The 15,624-nt window shown below is 40.0% G+C and overlaps 1 protein-coding gene across 1 annotated transcript; it reads left to right on the top strand.

Annotated features, from left to right (window-relative positions):
• The first annotated feature begins 107 nt into the window (after positions 1 to 107).
• Snrnp48 (small nuclear ribonucleoprotein 48kDa (U11/U12)) lies at positions 108 to 14,309 on the top strand. Its single transcript, XM_005398851.2, has 9 exons — positions 108 to 310; positions 2,865 to 2,978; positions 3,214 to 3,274; positions 4,185 to 4,259; positions 9,669 to 9,857; positions 10,438 to 10,559; positions 12,037 to 12,125; positions 12,761 to 12,925; positions 13,450 to 14,309. The coding sequence occupies exons 1-9, from the start codon at positions 155 to 157 to the stop codon at positions 13,496 to 13,498; spliced, it is 1,020 nt and encodes a 339-aa protein (XP_005398908.1). The 5' UTR covers positions 108 to 154; the 3' UTR covers positions 13,499 to 14,309.
• Positions 14,310 to 15,624: the final 1,315 nt, after the last annotated feature.

Genomic DNA, 15,624 nt, shown 5'->3' with positions numbered 1-15,624 from the left:
AACGCCTTTGAAAATGACAGCTCCCGCCTTCCCCCGGCTCCTCCCCTATAGGCTGCTCCAGTCACGTGGTGACAAGACCCCGCCCACACCTCCCAGAGGCCCGCGCGCGCCGCGCACCGATCAGTCACTTCCTGTTTGCAGGTAGGCATCGGCCATGGAGGACGAAGCTCCTCCGCTGGAGGAGCGGCGGCGGCTGCAGGAGGAGCTGAGCGAGTTCGTGGAGAGCTGTTACCAGACGCTGGGGGAGGTGACGGCGTCCCTGGGCTGGAGCCTGGATCAGCTGGATCCCGGGGAGGAGGAGGCGGCGGAGGTGAGGGCTGCGGACCTTCCGGGGCTGCGGTCCTTCCGGGGCAGCGGGCCGGCGGCGGGGAGGTCCGCGCGGGGTGCCGCGGAGGGCAGGCGCGGAGCCCGAGTCCTCGGAGCCCTGAGGGCGGCCGGGAACCGCGGTGGCCCGGAGTGTGGGGCTGGGACGCCCCATGCCCTCCCCCGCCGTGTGGCCCTAACTTGGGGTGTCAGGAAAATAGGATGATGTGGGTGAGGAAGGACTGGCACGTCGGTGTTTATTTAAAGAATAAACGAGTAGGAGCCAAGTGCTGCTCTCAGGGTTGGCCGTTTGCTTTGTCATCTGTCCTAAGGATTCCGCAGTTGCGCCAGATTTCGGGGTCTGGAGACCTGGGAGTTCACCAGTTCTCTTTTTTCTATCCTAAAAACAGACACTTGTGGTTGAGACAATATAGATTCTAGGATTATTAAAAGATGCCGCTAAGAAAGGGTAACTAGCAACTCACTGAACGGTAGAATTACTTTAAAAAAATGTAAGCAAGTGTATTAGATGGAACAACCCGGATTTTTGTTTTCTTTGCCTTTTTGGTGGGGTAGGAGGAAGAGGAGCGCTCGATGGTAGGGTAATTTCCTGTGTTCTTCCTGGGTGTACTATGCTGTAATCTCTCCCGGCTTTAAGTCACAGGTCTGATTTCCACAGAGGCGTTTAAATATTTCATTCACTATTTCTTGTGTTGAAACCGCAGTGGAAATTGCAAAACAAAACGAAAAGGACTTCATTGTTCATTTAGAGGGGCATTTCTAGCCATTCGGTGGGGCTTAACAGAACTTTCCATACCATAGTTCGTTCAGTACAGCATTGCAGGAGAATTGGATTTTTTGTATTAACAGTTAAGTAGCATTTTGTGTATGCCATTTAGTATACATTGCCCTACTTAATAATCCTATGAGGTGAGTACTGTTTGCAGCATTTTATAGATGAGAAAGCAGAAGAGAGAGGTAACTAGTGCGCTACTACACTGTTACCAAGTGGCAGGTAGGATTTGCATTCGAGCTTTCTTGCTCCTAAGAGTGTGTGCTTAATTGCTGTGTTGCTTTTTAAAAGCTCCTTGTGAAATTCCCAAATTTTGACAGTAAGTGGTGGGAATACATCTAACGTTTGCAAACCTTGTATCCGATGTTCAGGAGAGTGATTAGAAATCCTGGTAAGAGGTATAATTCATAGAATAGATGGCAGTCCGAGTAGTTAATGAAGCTTCATTTTCTTTGATGTTTTGATACTGAAGTTTAGTGAACTATAGTCACTTTTTCTGTCCTTGTATAGTTTGTTCGGTGATGCCTTTGTCCCCAGATTAAACAATCTAGATTTTTTTAAAAATAAGGTCATTGAGGAGGCATAGTAATAAATTTAAGCCAGGGCATATCAAAGTCATACTTGCTTTTTAATAAAAATAGTATCTGCTTACATTTATTGAACACTTTCTATATTCCAGGCCTTACTCAGATTGCTTTACGTTAGTCTCTGTAATGGCCTTGTGAGTATTTCCACTTCCAGATGAAGAAGCTGAGGCAAAGAGTGGTTAAGTACCCAGCCCAGTTTCCTACGGCCTGTAAGTGGCAAAGCTGGGGATTCCACCTAGCTGCGGTGTGGAGGGTGCAGTGGAGGATGGCAAGACTCGAAGCAGAGAGAGACAGCGCTTCGAGGTGGCTGCTGGAACTCAGCGGGGACAAGACGATGTCCAAACTGGGGAAGCAGCAGTGGTGATAGCCCGTGTGTGCAGGAGTTCAGATATAGTTAGGAGTGAAACGGACGGGGGTAGGTGATTTATTGCATGCGGGTGATGAGGGACAAGAGGCAGTTTCTTGCTCGAGGAGCGGTTGGAACCTTTTCATCAAAATAGGAACACACAAGAGGACCAAGTTTGGGGATTATTTATTTAAAAATAAATTGCGATGCATTTATTTTTTGTTCATACTGAATTGGTTGCTAGTTAGACTCACAGGAAACACCAGCATATGAAGGAGGAAAGTCTCTGAGGCACCAAGTAGAAGAGACCAAGAGACCAAGTAGAAAGAGCCAACAAGGTAGAAAGAACCTGAAAAGTGGGTCAGGATGGCAGAAAGGGACAGGTGACTGATGGCCTTCCAAGAGCTTCAGTCCTGTAAGGATTATGACATGTTCTTTGACTCTACTAGCAAGAAGATGGAGTCGGGCGTGGTGGCACATGCCTGTAATCCCAGCACTCGGGAGGCTGAGGCAGGAGGATTGTTGTGAGTTCGAGACCAGTCTGGGCTACAAAGTGAGCTCAAGGCCAGCCTGAACTGCATAGCAAGACCCTGTCTCAAAAAGAAAAAAAAAAAAAAAAAAAAAGAGGCTTTGAAGAGGTGGAGAGAATGCAGCTTGGGTAGAGGTTTAAGGGAGGTTTGTTTTGTTTTAATGCAAACACATTTGTATGGGAGTTGAGAGAGGCCTGCAGAAGAGGAAGTGGTGGAGAGTACCATTTATTCACATAGTAAACATTCAGTGCTATAATTATTTTTAAACTATTGTGTACCTTTTTTTTCCTCTTTATTTTTTATAGGGTGAAGTTGTGATATGTCCTTATGATTCCAATCATCACATGCCTAAATCATCTTTATCAAAGCACATGGAATCCTGTAGATTGAGAAAAATGGGCTATACTAAAGAAGAAGAGGTAGCATATATTTACTGCATTACATATATGTCATATAATTCATGCATTAATGAATTCACAATATTTTGAAGATGTATCGTGAGGTTTTCTGATACAAAATAATAACTTTTATTTGTAGGGTAAGATGGCACTTGCCTAATGTCACAAATTATTATGGGAAAAATTTAAAGATACTACTTGTTAGTTTATGTCAAATCTTAACATAATTAGGAACAATGTTTTTTTAATTGTTTAGGATGAAATATATAATCCTGATTTTTTCTACGAGAATGCGAAGGTACCTTCAATTACTTTGGGTAAGTATTAAGTTGTTAGATTGTAATTTTAAAATATTTTAGTGTGGGTGTTAAATTTTCATTTTTGAATTACCAGAAGAATGGATTTTATAAACATGCTTTTGACTAGGAAGGATATTTAGTGCCTTAAGAAAGTATAGGATTTATTAATGTACTGTGAAACTAGTTCATGTAATCTGAAATTTAAAGATCAAGCTTATATAATAGGGAGTGAAAACCCTGGGAAACAGATGCCTTCCTCCTTGGTTATTGCAAAATCTGAGCACACAGCATAGACTGAAAATGAAAGTGAGGCTGGAAATGTGTTCCAGATACTTACGGCACGTGTAGAGGTTAAAGTCTTGGGTTCTAAAAGCAGAATGCCCTGATTCACTTACTAGTTTTGTTCCTAACAAACGTGTGACTTTCAGCGAGGTAACTTGTTTAAAGTTTTTTTTTTTTAATAAGTTAGAAAAAAAAATAAGTTGGGAATAATGATAATAGAATATTGTGAGGATTAAATTATGTTTGTAATATACATAGAATAGTACCTGATGCTTAGCTGGAGTTGAAGAAATGTTAAGAGATTAGTAAGTTTGTAGCTGCTGCTCCTGCGTGCCTGATTATAGTGTGATGCTTCTTGTTTTTTTTTTTTTTTTCTTGGTACTGGAGATTGAACCCATGTTAGGGAAGCACTTGACCAGTGAGCCAGCCCCCTAGCCCTGAATATAGTGTTTTCTGAAGTACTTTAAGTCTTGTCACTCCTTGGGCTCTAGGTAGATGTGAATGAGTTCTGTGCTCACATTGTGTAGGCAGTGACGTAGATGTTGGTCTCCTCAGATTCTGGAAGGTTAGTTGCTGTGTCTGGAGAGCTTGCATTGGAAACTGACGAAACTTGATGAGTCCTAACATATTTAATTTTTTTTGACAGATAAGGACTTACAATTCCAGATCATTAATCAAGCTAGAACCAAAGCTGGAAAAGATGGTGATTGCTACAATCAAAGTAAGAGCCGTTATAGTTTGAGCTAATTAATGAGTCAAATAATTTTTCTCCCCCAGGGACATGGTACTAAATTTTTTCTTCACGAAAAAATGTGTGAAAAGAGTTACATGGGAAAGGTTAAGCTTTACATTTAACACTGGGCTAATTTCCTTTTTTTCCCATCATTTGTTATGTGTCACCGGTCTTCCTCAGACACTGTTAAGTAGTGGTGCATGCTTTGGAATTACCTAGTAAGGAAGCTTGATGAGGAGTTCTAAGGGTCGCCTGCTCAGAAAGCAAGCCCCAGCATAATGTCGTATGCGTCATCTTAGAGGATCTGTGGATTTGTTTGTGCCCAGTGTTAGAGCTGGGTTCAACAGTTTATGCCCAGGACTTCAACAGACATTAGGCTAAAAATTGAAGCATAAGCTTTTAGGAGATTGAAAGAAAATGAAGTCTATCACGGTAGAAGTGAACAGTTAACAAAAATGTTCAGATTTCCGGACCCAGATTTGACATCCAGCCAAAGCATGACTGGTTCCTCTTACAAGGATTTCTGAGCTGTGTTGGAACCTTCTGTGGGTAGCTTTGTCTGGGCTTGCCGCCTTTTTGTCCTGCTCCTCGCCAGGGCATAGTCAGGGTTGGTTTTTCCCCCTTCCTGAAGTTCAGGATCTTTACCAAACATTGTTCTCAGCCAGTATCTGGTCTCAGTTTCTCTGAGCTGCGTGTGGCTTCAGAAGGCCGCCCGCTGCTCTTTGCCTGTGTTTGTTACCTTCCTTCCCGCCAGCGGCCTGAAGCATCTTTCCTGGAGCTCTTGTTTTGAAGCCTCCACCTTTGTGCCTGTCAGCTTAATTCCAGCTCGACTTTGAGCTGATTAGACACGTTAATGGAGCTTATCCAAGAGTTGGAAGAGCTCTTGGAGATCATCTACCCAGAGTGTGCATTTTACAGAGGAAAAGCAACTCTGTATGACTAAGATGCAGCTCGGGTATGTTTGTTCTAAAAGTCTTCAGTACTTTTATTTTTGAAAAGGTTCTTTTTTCGTAGCTCTTCTATGAATTTCATTTCTCTTTCACCATAAAATTATGATAGGTTAGGACAGTATTTCCTTCTTATGTGAGGTGAAGAAACAGACTCACAAAAGGGAAGTAACTCATCTCTGCCAGATAGTGATAGCAAAGCTGGACCCAGAACCAAATTTTGAATCTTAGCACGGATTCTTGTCTGAGTTGTGCTAGCTTGGGATAGAAGCCCGACGTTTAGTGAAATTCATAGACTGGGTACCGCCAAAATGTGTTCATTGTTTTTCTATCATGATTAAGTGAAAGAATAGTACAGACTTTAGATACGTACACACTCCTGTCAGTGCAATTCACTATTCATTCATTTTGCAAAGCCTGTTCTAAAGAAATAAGCTAACTGCTTAACCTTGTATAAATGACAACTTCTTTGAGTTTTTCTATCTGTAATACAGATTTTCTTTTAGTTTTGTTTAGAGGAGGAGAGATGATAATTGCTAAGCTAGCCCTCGCAACAATAATTGGCAGCTGCTCTTAGGTGAAAATAAATGTACAGAAAGCAATATTAATACAGTGAACTGCTAGAGTTTTGTATATGTAGGTAATTTAGGCAGTGTTCCAAGTTTATAAATTTGTATAACTGAGTAAGAAGGCGAATTTAGGCATTGAATTTAGTTCTTTATAAAAGAAAAAATTACTTTGAATAGTTCTTTCAGTAGATAGTCAAGAGGAACTTTGATTTTGGACTCTTACACTCTCCTAAGTTAAGATTCCGTTGTTATTAACAGAATAACTATAACCCTTTTTAAAAGAACTTTTTTGTATCCTGTGTACAATTCTGCAATTTCCCAACAAAGATTATTTTTGTGGCCCACTTCAGTCAGATAGTTTTAGACCTTTGGCATCAGGGCAAGAATCTCTTTAAATATCTTTAACTTTGAGTAAAAAAATTATTACATTACTTTGAAGGGAGGACTAATGTGGAAAACTTTGCATTTCCCCATCTAAGTAATATTTTCCTGGATATACAGGAAGACGTAAATTGTTTTGGTGAGGCTGTATGTGTTTTCATTTAATCAGTTGTGTCAGGCCTAAACTCACTTCATAAAATTCTTTCTGCAAACTTGAACAGCTGTTAGATCTGTGTTGTTCCTTTCAGGTATATTTACATTAGTTAATTTTATACTAAGACACTGATTTCAGTAATAAACAATTTTATGTTTACTGGTTTATCATTTTCCTCCAATGTTAAATATTCAAGTTGCTATTCTTAAATTTCATGAAGTACATTTAAAACATGGCCATGATTTAAAAATTCAGTGGGCGTAAAATAAGAGAGGCTAGCATGGCGTAGACCAGATCTCTTTTCACTACTTGTGAGACTTGGCAAAACTCATTTTACTTCTCTGGACCTTAATCTGTTTATCGTTAATATTAGGGATTATTGCTGTATGAATTTGTCAAATTCTGAATTTGTAACTTTGAGACAGTAGCTTTTACCAATATTTAATATAGTAATTTGTGTTTAAGATGCCCTTTGATGGCAAAAGTGACTGAAATAGGAGTGTAAGAGTTACTTATTACAGCCGGGCATGGTGGCGCATGTCTGTAATCCCAGCACTGGGGAGGCTGAGGCAGGAGGATCTTTGCAAGTTTGAGACCAGCCTGGGCTACAAAGTGAGCTCAAGGGCAGCCTGAACTGCATAGCGAGACCCTGTCTCAAAAAGGAAAAAGAAAAAAAGAGGAGTTACTTAATACAAACACCGACTAGGGCTTCCTTTGGGGTGAGGAGACAGTCTTCCTATGAAGTTGAAGGTTGCATAGCAATGGGAATATGCATAGTACCTCTGAACTGTTTGCTTAGGAATGACCAAAAGAGTGATTTTTATGTTATTTTCTGTTTTACCACAATTTTTTTAAAAAGCTGGAAAAGGAGAGGGACACAGAATTACAACAAATGTGGCAATACATCATATAGAAACTTGCATTTTGAAAATTTACATTTTATGTAAATGTAGCTTACTTAAATGTATTTTTTTTTTCTTTTGTCAGAATTATGTTCTGAAAGATTTGAATGCAGTTTTTTACTTAACTTTTCCTGTACTTTTTCTTTTTCAGTAATTGGGGTGAGTATAAAGAGGAATTAGGAACCTGAATGTACTCCTTATTTAAAGATATGCAGTATCCTTTTTGCAAATGATATCCTTTTAAAAGTATTACTGAAACTTCTCAACTTTTATCTTACTACCTGTCACAACATTATAGGCTTCATTTGAAATTTTGGTTGAATTTCCAGAAGTTTAAACATCAGTCTTTATGATAACACCAATTTAAGATGAATAAATCAAGAAAACTCCAAAATATTTTGAGGAAATTACATTTCATTGTTTAAAGATTAACAGGCAAAAGTTTATGAGGAGCTTGTTTGTAATGTAGCATTGTTTTCTAACCTTTGTATTTTCTCCCAGGTTTTTATAGCCTGTATTCAAAGAAATTAGGCATGTGAAAGCTAATTTTATAGTATAAAATGTTTTGACACCTGGTTTCATAGAAAGGCCTTTCCTAGGGCCTGCCAGCATTAGGGTAAAATTGATTAGCTTGAAAGGGAACTCTTCTTCCTAACTAATTTAAACCCTTTGACTAGTGAAAATGACCGTGTGTCATTACACATAGCTGTTAAGCCACAGCCTTTGATTCAGTGTAGCTCTCCTCTTAATTTATGGGGAAATATAAAGCACTCTCTCGCTGTGTCTCTCTCTGTTTCTCCCTCTCTCCCTCTCTCTCCTCTTCTCCTCCCCTTCCCCCCCCTTTCCCTTTCTTTTTTTTCTCCTCTTTCTTTTGTTAAAAATGCTTAGTTCATATTTTGTGTTTATTTGAATTCTTTTGCCTCTTATCTAAGAAGTTAACATAGTAAGACTTTTAAGTGTCTGGGAAGAGCTACTGCTTTTACATTGTTCTTTGAACGGAATTACTGCTTTAGGATAACCTAGCAAACATTAGAGGGATTCCTTTAGTAGATCATGTTCTTTATTTGCATTAGTGAATAATGAAGTTTAGAAAGAATTGTATTAAATTGCTTTATTTACAGTCACAGTCATTTTATTTCTTTGAGTACATTTGAATCTCAAAACAAACATTTTCTTCAGTGTTTTAATACATCATATCAAGGTATTGTATTTACTTTTTCTCATTAATGAGCAGACTTTAGAAAGTTCTGTAACTATTGGGGCGCGGCTGTTACCTGTTTTTAATTAGTTTGGTTAAGCCACTCTACTTTCTCCTTAGTAAGTTAAAATGAGTTCAGTTTAATCTGGCCTTCTCTGGTCTGAGGAACTTTGGGATTTCTACTTAATATATATTTTTTTTTTTGTCTTTTTGGGACGGAGTCTGACTGTGCAGTTCAGGCTGGCCTTGAACTCACTAAGTAGCCCAGGCCTTGAATTCACAGCGATCCTTCTGCCTCAGCCTCCCCAGTGCTGGGATTAGAGGTGTACACCACCATGCCTGGCTTAATTGTGTTTTTAACCCCTAACTATACGTCATTGCGCAAGTAGAACGTGTTTCAAATATTGAACTTCTAACTTGATAGCTCAAACAAGTTGTTTTTTAATCATTTTTCATATTCTCATTATTTTTGAAGGAACTACAGTGTGCACTACATAGCAAAAACTTTTTTCCAGCTTTTATGGCAGAAGCATGTATACAAAAAGTAGTATCTACAAAGTAGTATCTGTATTTGTAATGTGGGCATCTTTAAAAAATTATTACTCAAAAGTTTTTCTTAGCTGGGTGTGATAGTATACACCTCTAGTCCTAGTCACCTGGGAAGCTGAATCACGAGGATCCCTTGATCTCCAGAGTCAGTCTTGGCAGTGTAGCAAGAACTCAACACACACATGCATGCACACACACACACGCATGTATGCACACAAGCACACAAAAGGAAGGAAAGAAAAAGAAAAGCTTGTCCGGTGTGGTAGTGCATGTCTGTAATCATATCAGGAGGCTGAGGCAGGAGGTGTACAAGTTCAAAGCCAGTCTAGACTATACTGTCAAGACCCTGTCTCAACCCACTTCTACCAAAAGAAAGATTTTCTTCTCTGCAAGTTGCTTTTTGGGATTATTTTTGCCTCCCTTCCTGAGATATGTCTTAACATCGTTGGAAAGAATAATAAAGATCCAAGATATATCCTTTCTGTGCAAAGCAGCATTCAGGATAGTCGTTGTTTAACATTTATCACATTACATATATTGATACTTTATGTGTTTCAGGATTACTGTGTATGTAAAACATAATGTGTGTTAATATTGCCTTAGGACAGCATGTATTTGAAGTTAAGTTGTCGGTATTAAGTCTGCAGTGCTTCGTGTATTGTTTATTCTTGTGATGTTTTCTTTTCTTTTACTTTAGGAGTGTATTCTTCATTGCCTGTTGAAGTTCCTCTGAATCACAAACGCTTTGTTTGTGATCTGACCCAAGCAGATCGTCTTGCCCTTTATGATTTTGTTGTTGAGGAGACAAAGAAAAAGCGCTCTGATTCACAAATCATTGAAAACGACAGTGATCTCTTTGTAGACTTGGCTGCCAAAGTCAATCAAGGTTTGAGAGAAATAACATACTTTACGTTTCTTCTTGTCGTTCCATTCTATGAGAGTTCAAATGACTTTATTATCATGCCCTTTTGGATTGGGTGGGGTGGTTTTCTATCATCTGACATGGATATGTAGATTATTAAGTTACCCAGTACTTGAAGTTTTACTGTGAATTTTACATTAAGCATCTTTCTTTTGTAAAACAGTTATTTACAATTGTGCTGCTACTTTTATCTATGGACTGAAATATTCTTACATTCAACTAATGGCTAGAGGAAAAAATATAAAACAGCCCAGATAGAAGGAAGGCAGGGTTTCTAGGGTGTCCTTGTATACTACCTTGAAACGTGTTGCAGCATAGGACAGTTGTGGGTTTCTACCTGTTAATTTTTTTCCTTCAGTTTTGGTATTTTGAGGCAGGGTCTCACTATATACTTCAGGCTGGCCTTGAACTCACAGTGATCCTCCTGCATTAGCCTCCTAAGATCTAAGATTACAGGTGTGCACCACTGTGCCGGACTACCTGTGGATTCTAAAGAAATTAAAAACCCTTCAAGATATAATAATTTGTTTTACTCTTTCATTAGATAATAGTCGGAAAAGTCCAAAGTCTTATCTTGAAATCCTGGCAGAAGTTAGAGATTATAAAAGAAGACGTCAGTCCTATAGAGCTAAGAACGTTCATATAACCAAGAAATCTTATACTGAGGTAGGTTTTACATAATTGTGTGGAACTTTGTCGGGAACAAAAATTCTCCATAGATGGTTTCCTAAGTCTGTTCTGTGGATTTCCTCAGCTCCTGGGAAGGTGCACGAGGAAGTGTCCAGAGGGCTGCTCCTGACCAGGGTTTGCCCCATCTGATTCCGACCCACCCTCTGCCAGACAGGCTCTTCACTGTACAAAAACCTTATATAAAGAAGTTGTATACTCTTTAAAAATACCTGCTCACAAGAAAGTAGTACTGCAGCATGATAGTGTGCATTTTGGTTTCCCTCAGGTCTTAGCTTGAGTTTTGATTCTGCTGTTTATATTGTTGGTTGTGTGACATGGTCAGGTTAAGCTTTTTAGATTTTTTTTCATTTTGTAATCATGCAAACTTCACAGGGTTATTATGAGAACTTACTGAAATAATGCATGAGAACACAGACATTTCTCAGTAAATACTAGCTATTACCTTCTTTGGGCAGAAATCTTTCGTTTTTTTTTTTTTTTGGTTTTTCTCCGGTACCGGGAACCGAACTCACGACCTTGCGCTTGCCCGGCAGGCGCTTTTGCCGCTGAGCTAAATCCCCAGCCCCCTGGCTCCATATCTTGGCAGTTGTGAACTTGCTGCCGTAGACTTGGGTTTGCAGGTGTCCCTATAGTGTGCTGACTTTCATTGCTTCCGCTTTGTACCAAGGAGTGGTGTAGCTGGATCGATCAGATGGCTCACAGTTCAGAGAGGTGTCAGTCTGTAGTCAGCTGGCTCCAAGGCAGGGCAGCGTGGTAGATGGGGGAGGAGGGAGGGGACAGACCTTCTGGGCCATGTATCCAGTGAGCCACTCCTCCACCCAGGCTTCACCCCGCAACGTTGCTTTAGCTATACACTCACAGTGCCCTAATCCACCGATGAGGACCGTGTACCCATGACCCGGTCACCTCCCCAAAGCCTGCCTGTGCACACATGGGCTTTGGGGCCACGTCCAGATATAAACCAGAACAGTAGCTCCAGTTTTAATTCATCGTGGCTACACTGTTCCTTCCTGGTGTAGAAGGGTTCCTTTTCCCCCTCGTCCTCACCAACATTTATTGTTCTTTGTGTTCTTTACGCTAGCCATTTTGACTGATGTGAGATGGGATCTCATTGTAGCTTTGATTTTTATTTCCTGAATGGCTAAAGGTGCTGAGCGTTTTTCCTTACACCCACTATGCTCTGTGATATGGTGAGGTCGTGGAGGGTATTGGGTTTTATTGAGGAGTATAAGACATTTTTCCATTTCACTTTGGGAGCTGCTGGGAGTTTCTCTGAGGAGGGAAAATGCAGCAGACAGAACTCTGAGACTGCCCTTGTCCCCAGTGCCTTTTTGCTTCCTCTGTCACCGGGACTGACCGGCTGTCAGTGAATTCTTGGTTGACTGTTAGCGGTGCTTTTCTTAATTGTTTGAACCACTCTCCTATCTGAGATTTGGTGCTTATTTCTCCCAAGGTGATTCGGGATGTAATAAATGTGCACATGGAAGAACTCAGTAACCACTGGCAAGAAGAGCAGGACAAAGCAGAGGGGGGCGCTGAGAAGTATGTCACTGTCTGTACTGGTAAAATGGTTGCCTTTATTTAATTTTTAGTAGTGCTGGGAATCAAACCCAGGGTCTTGTGCAAGACGAGCAAACGCTCCGTGACTGAACTGCATCCCTCTCCCAAAATACTACCTTTTTAATCTGTTATAAGTGTTAAATTTTAGCTTTTCTTTCTTTTTTTTTGAGACAGGGTCTCCCTATGTAGTTCTGATTGGCCTTGAACTCACTGTGTTGCCTAGGTTGGGCTTATGCTCACAGCAGTCCTCCTGGCTCAGCCTCCCAAGTGCTGGGACTACAGGCGTGTGCCACCGTACCTGGCTTAATTTTAGCATTTTTAAGACCTTTTGTAGCAAACTATAATTCATCAAAATTATTGTTTGTTGTCATCAATGCTCAGAATTTCACTAGAATTATTCTACGATGTCATCAGTCTTAGCAGTAGAGAGGTGGGGGAAACAACCATACTACTGAAATACTTCAAAAAGAAAACACTGTAGAAGCTGCTGTCTGGCTGCCTTCTCATGGGGAGTATAAGGTTATTCCTGTCAGTGTGGGCCCTCTCTGTCCCTGGCTGCGGGGTCTTAGTGGAGGCCAGTGGAGGACGAACTGGCTCACTTCCTCTCTGGGTCTCAGGAATGAAGACAGGCGCTCGGCTTCGGTAGATTCCCGGCAGTCTGGTGGGAGCTATCTGGACGCGGAGAGTTCACGCCATAGGAGGGATAGGAGCAGGAGCCCACATAAGCGGAAAAGAAATAAAGATAAGGATAAAACCTCTGAGTCGAGAAGGAGGAAAGAGAGGTGAGTCATCACTCAGCGTCGTGCTGCCCCACTGAGCTCATACCTTCTCCATGACGTTAATACTCTACTTGAATTCCCTGGCTGCCTATCATTTTATATGCATTTGGAGTTAATTTTAAAGCAGAATTCCAAAGTATAACTTAGTTTTGCTTCCATTTCGGTTTTTCTCTAAATTTTAATAATTGATTTTCTCAGTTCAGTTTAATTATATGTTTTAACTTGTCCTGATTTATGTCTGATGAAAGTACATCACTGTTGAATTATTTAATTTAATTTAATTTAATTAATTAATTTATTAATTTGGTCTTTTTGAGACAGGGTCTCGCTATGCAATTCAGGCTGGCCTTGAGCTCACTTTGTAGCCCAGGCTGGCCTCGAACTCGCAACGATCCTCCTGCCTCAGCCTCCCCGAGTGCTGGGATATAGGCGTGTGCCACCACGTCTGGCACTGTTGAATTATTTTAAAGTGTTCATATTAAAACATACATGATTTTAAATCGTTTTTTATACCCCTTTCATTGCAGGGATGGGGAAAGACATCATAGTCATAAAAGAAGAAAGCAAAAAATATAAAGGAATGTTTGTATGTATAATTAATTATGCTTGCATCATTATAACCAGTATTCTGGTATTTTAATTGTAATTTGCACAGAAGAGTGTGTTGGTATGATGTATTTAGTGCTCATTATTTTTCAATAAATACCTACACTTCAAATCATGAGTTTGCTTTATGCTATGCAACTTTGTTTTCCTTGTATTTTAATAGATATTCTGTTTCTTAGTATTGATTCCCCATGGTAATTTATCATAATATTCTTTTAAAAAAGTTGATACTTAATATATATAAATTGTACATGGGTATAGTCTCATTAAACCCGATAAACTAAACCTGATAGATAAGGCTGAAGTCTGCTTGGAGCACCATCTGCCTTCCCTGACCCACCCCAGGGTAATTGCTCATTGTTGCTGCCCTGGTGAGTTGTAATGGGGGAAGGGCTTCGGAACTGTGTGAAGGGGAGTGGCCTGGCTGGCTACCACGGTGTGACCATAGCGTAGGTGACTGCTGGAGTGAAAAGAAATAGCCTCAGTCTGAGTAACACGGGTAGATCTCAGAAACATAATACTGAGTGGTAATAACAAGTTATGTAAGGATGTTAGATCTGTGTACAAAACAATACTATATATTTTCTATGGCTGTATATGTGTGTACATTTATTTTTAAAAGTTCAGAATAATCCATACCAAACTCCTAGCGGTGCTTATTGTGGAGGAGAAATATATATGAGATTAGGGTGGAAACCAGATTTGGAAGGTAGTTAAAATAAACTTTAACTTTATTCATAATATGTTAATTTTTTCAAAATAAAAGAATATTCATGTTTCACTTGTTTATTAAAAATATACTGTCATTTTGTGTCTTGTAATGAACTTTACTGATGTAGTATGTATGTACATTAAAAAGCGTTCATTTTGCTGGTATATTTCCTTGGGTTTTGACAAATTGATATCCTTGTGTAACCATTACACTCCAGTGCCCGCAAAGTTCCCTTGTACCCCTTTTCCCAGTTAGTTCTTCTGCCCTAGCGCTAGGCAGCCAAAGATCCTGCCTTTTTTTAACCATTGATTTGATGTGTCTTTTCTAGAATTCACGTAAATGGGATCCTGCAGTGCCCTCTGCCTTTTTCTACTCTGTAAGTTTTTGAGATTGATCTGGTTGGGCATCTGCAGTTCATTCCTTCTTGTTGCCCAGCAGTAAGTTCTGTTGTATACTGAAGCATTCACGTGAAACTTGGAGTTAAATGTTAAGCATCTCACATTAAGTAATGACAGTGTAGATATTTTAAAACTAGGTTAAAAGTTTCACTTCTGGGCTGGGGATATAGCTCAGCGGCAGAGCACCTGCCTGGAAAGCACAAGGTTGTGAGTTGGATTCCTGGTACTAAAAAAAAAAAAAGAAGTTTCACTTCCAAATAAAAAGAAACCTTACTATTTGAATAAATGAGATAGAACGATTTGATTTGGATCAGATGGGCTGTTAGGTTTTGAGTGGAAGGCAGTTCTCAGGTTTATATTTAAAGGCCTTCAAAACATGGGCTTAGGAATTGTTATAATATTGGGTCATATAAAATTGCTATTTTCATAGGTCAGAACTACCTGAATTATTGGCAGTTTCATATTATGTGACTCAATTTTTAATTTTGTATTTAATTATGATTTCTACCACATGGAAGAACAGCAGAGTGAAATTGAGTGGATCGCTCCTTTTTTTTTTAACAGAGGAGAGAAGTGGGAAGGAGGGATGGAGTGGAGAAACTGGGGGACGGGAGAACAGTGCAGAGAAAGGAGAATATCTAAAGTATAGTTAGAGTCCTTTGAAGTCCGAATTGTTAAACACAGTGCCAGTGTACAGTTAGATGAAAAGAGGCGGGCTGGGGAGATAGCTCAGGGGCACAAGCGCTTGCCTGGCAAGCGCAAGGTCCTGAGTTCGATTCCCAGTACCAAAAAAAAGAAAAGAGGCACTTTTATTGTTGCTGGAATCAACTAGTTTTTCACGATTATCTGTGTTTTTGACTCCTATGCATTATAAGTTCCCAGACAGCAGGGTTTTTATCTTTATTGATGTAACCCCAGTGCCTGGCACATAATAGTTGTTAATTTGTTAGATTTTGACAGAAGCATTCAGACCCTTGTCACTTAGC

This window comes from Chinchilla lanigera, unplaced genomic scaffold, assembly GCF_000276665.1.
Source record: "Chinchilla lanigera isolate Chin_1 unplaced genomic scaffold, ChiLan1.0 scaffold00064, whole genome shotgun sequence".
NCBI lineage: Eukaryota > Metazoa > Chordata > Mammalia > Rodentia > Chinchillidae > Chinchilla > Chinchilla lanigera.
The sequence above is the reverse complement of the archived record's forward strand: the minus strand, read 5'-3'. Positions and strand labels throughout refer to the sequence as shown.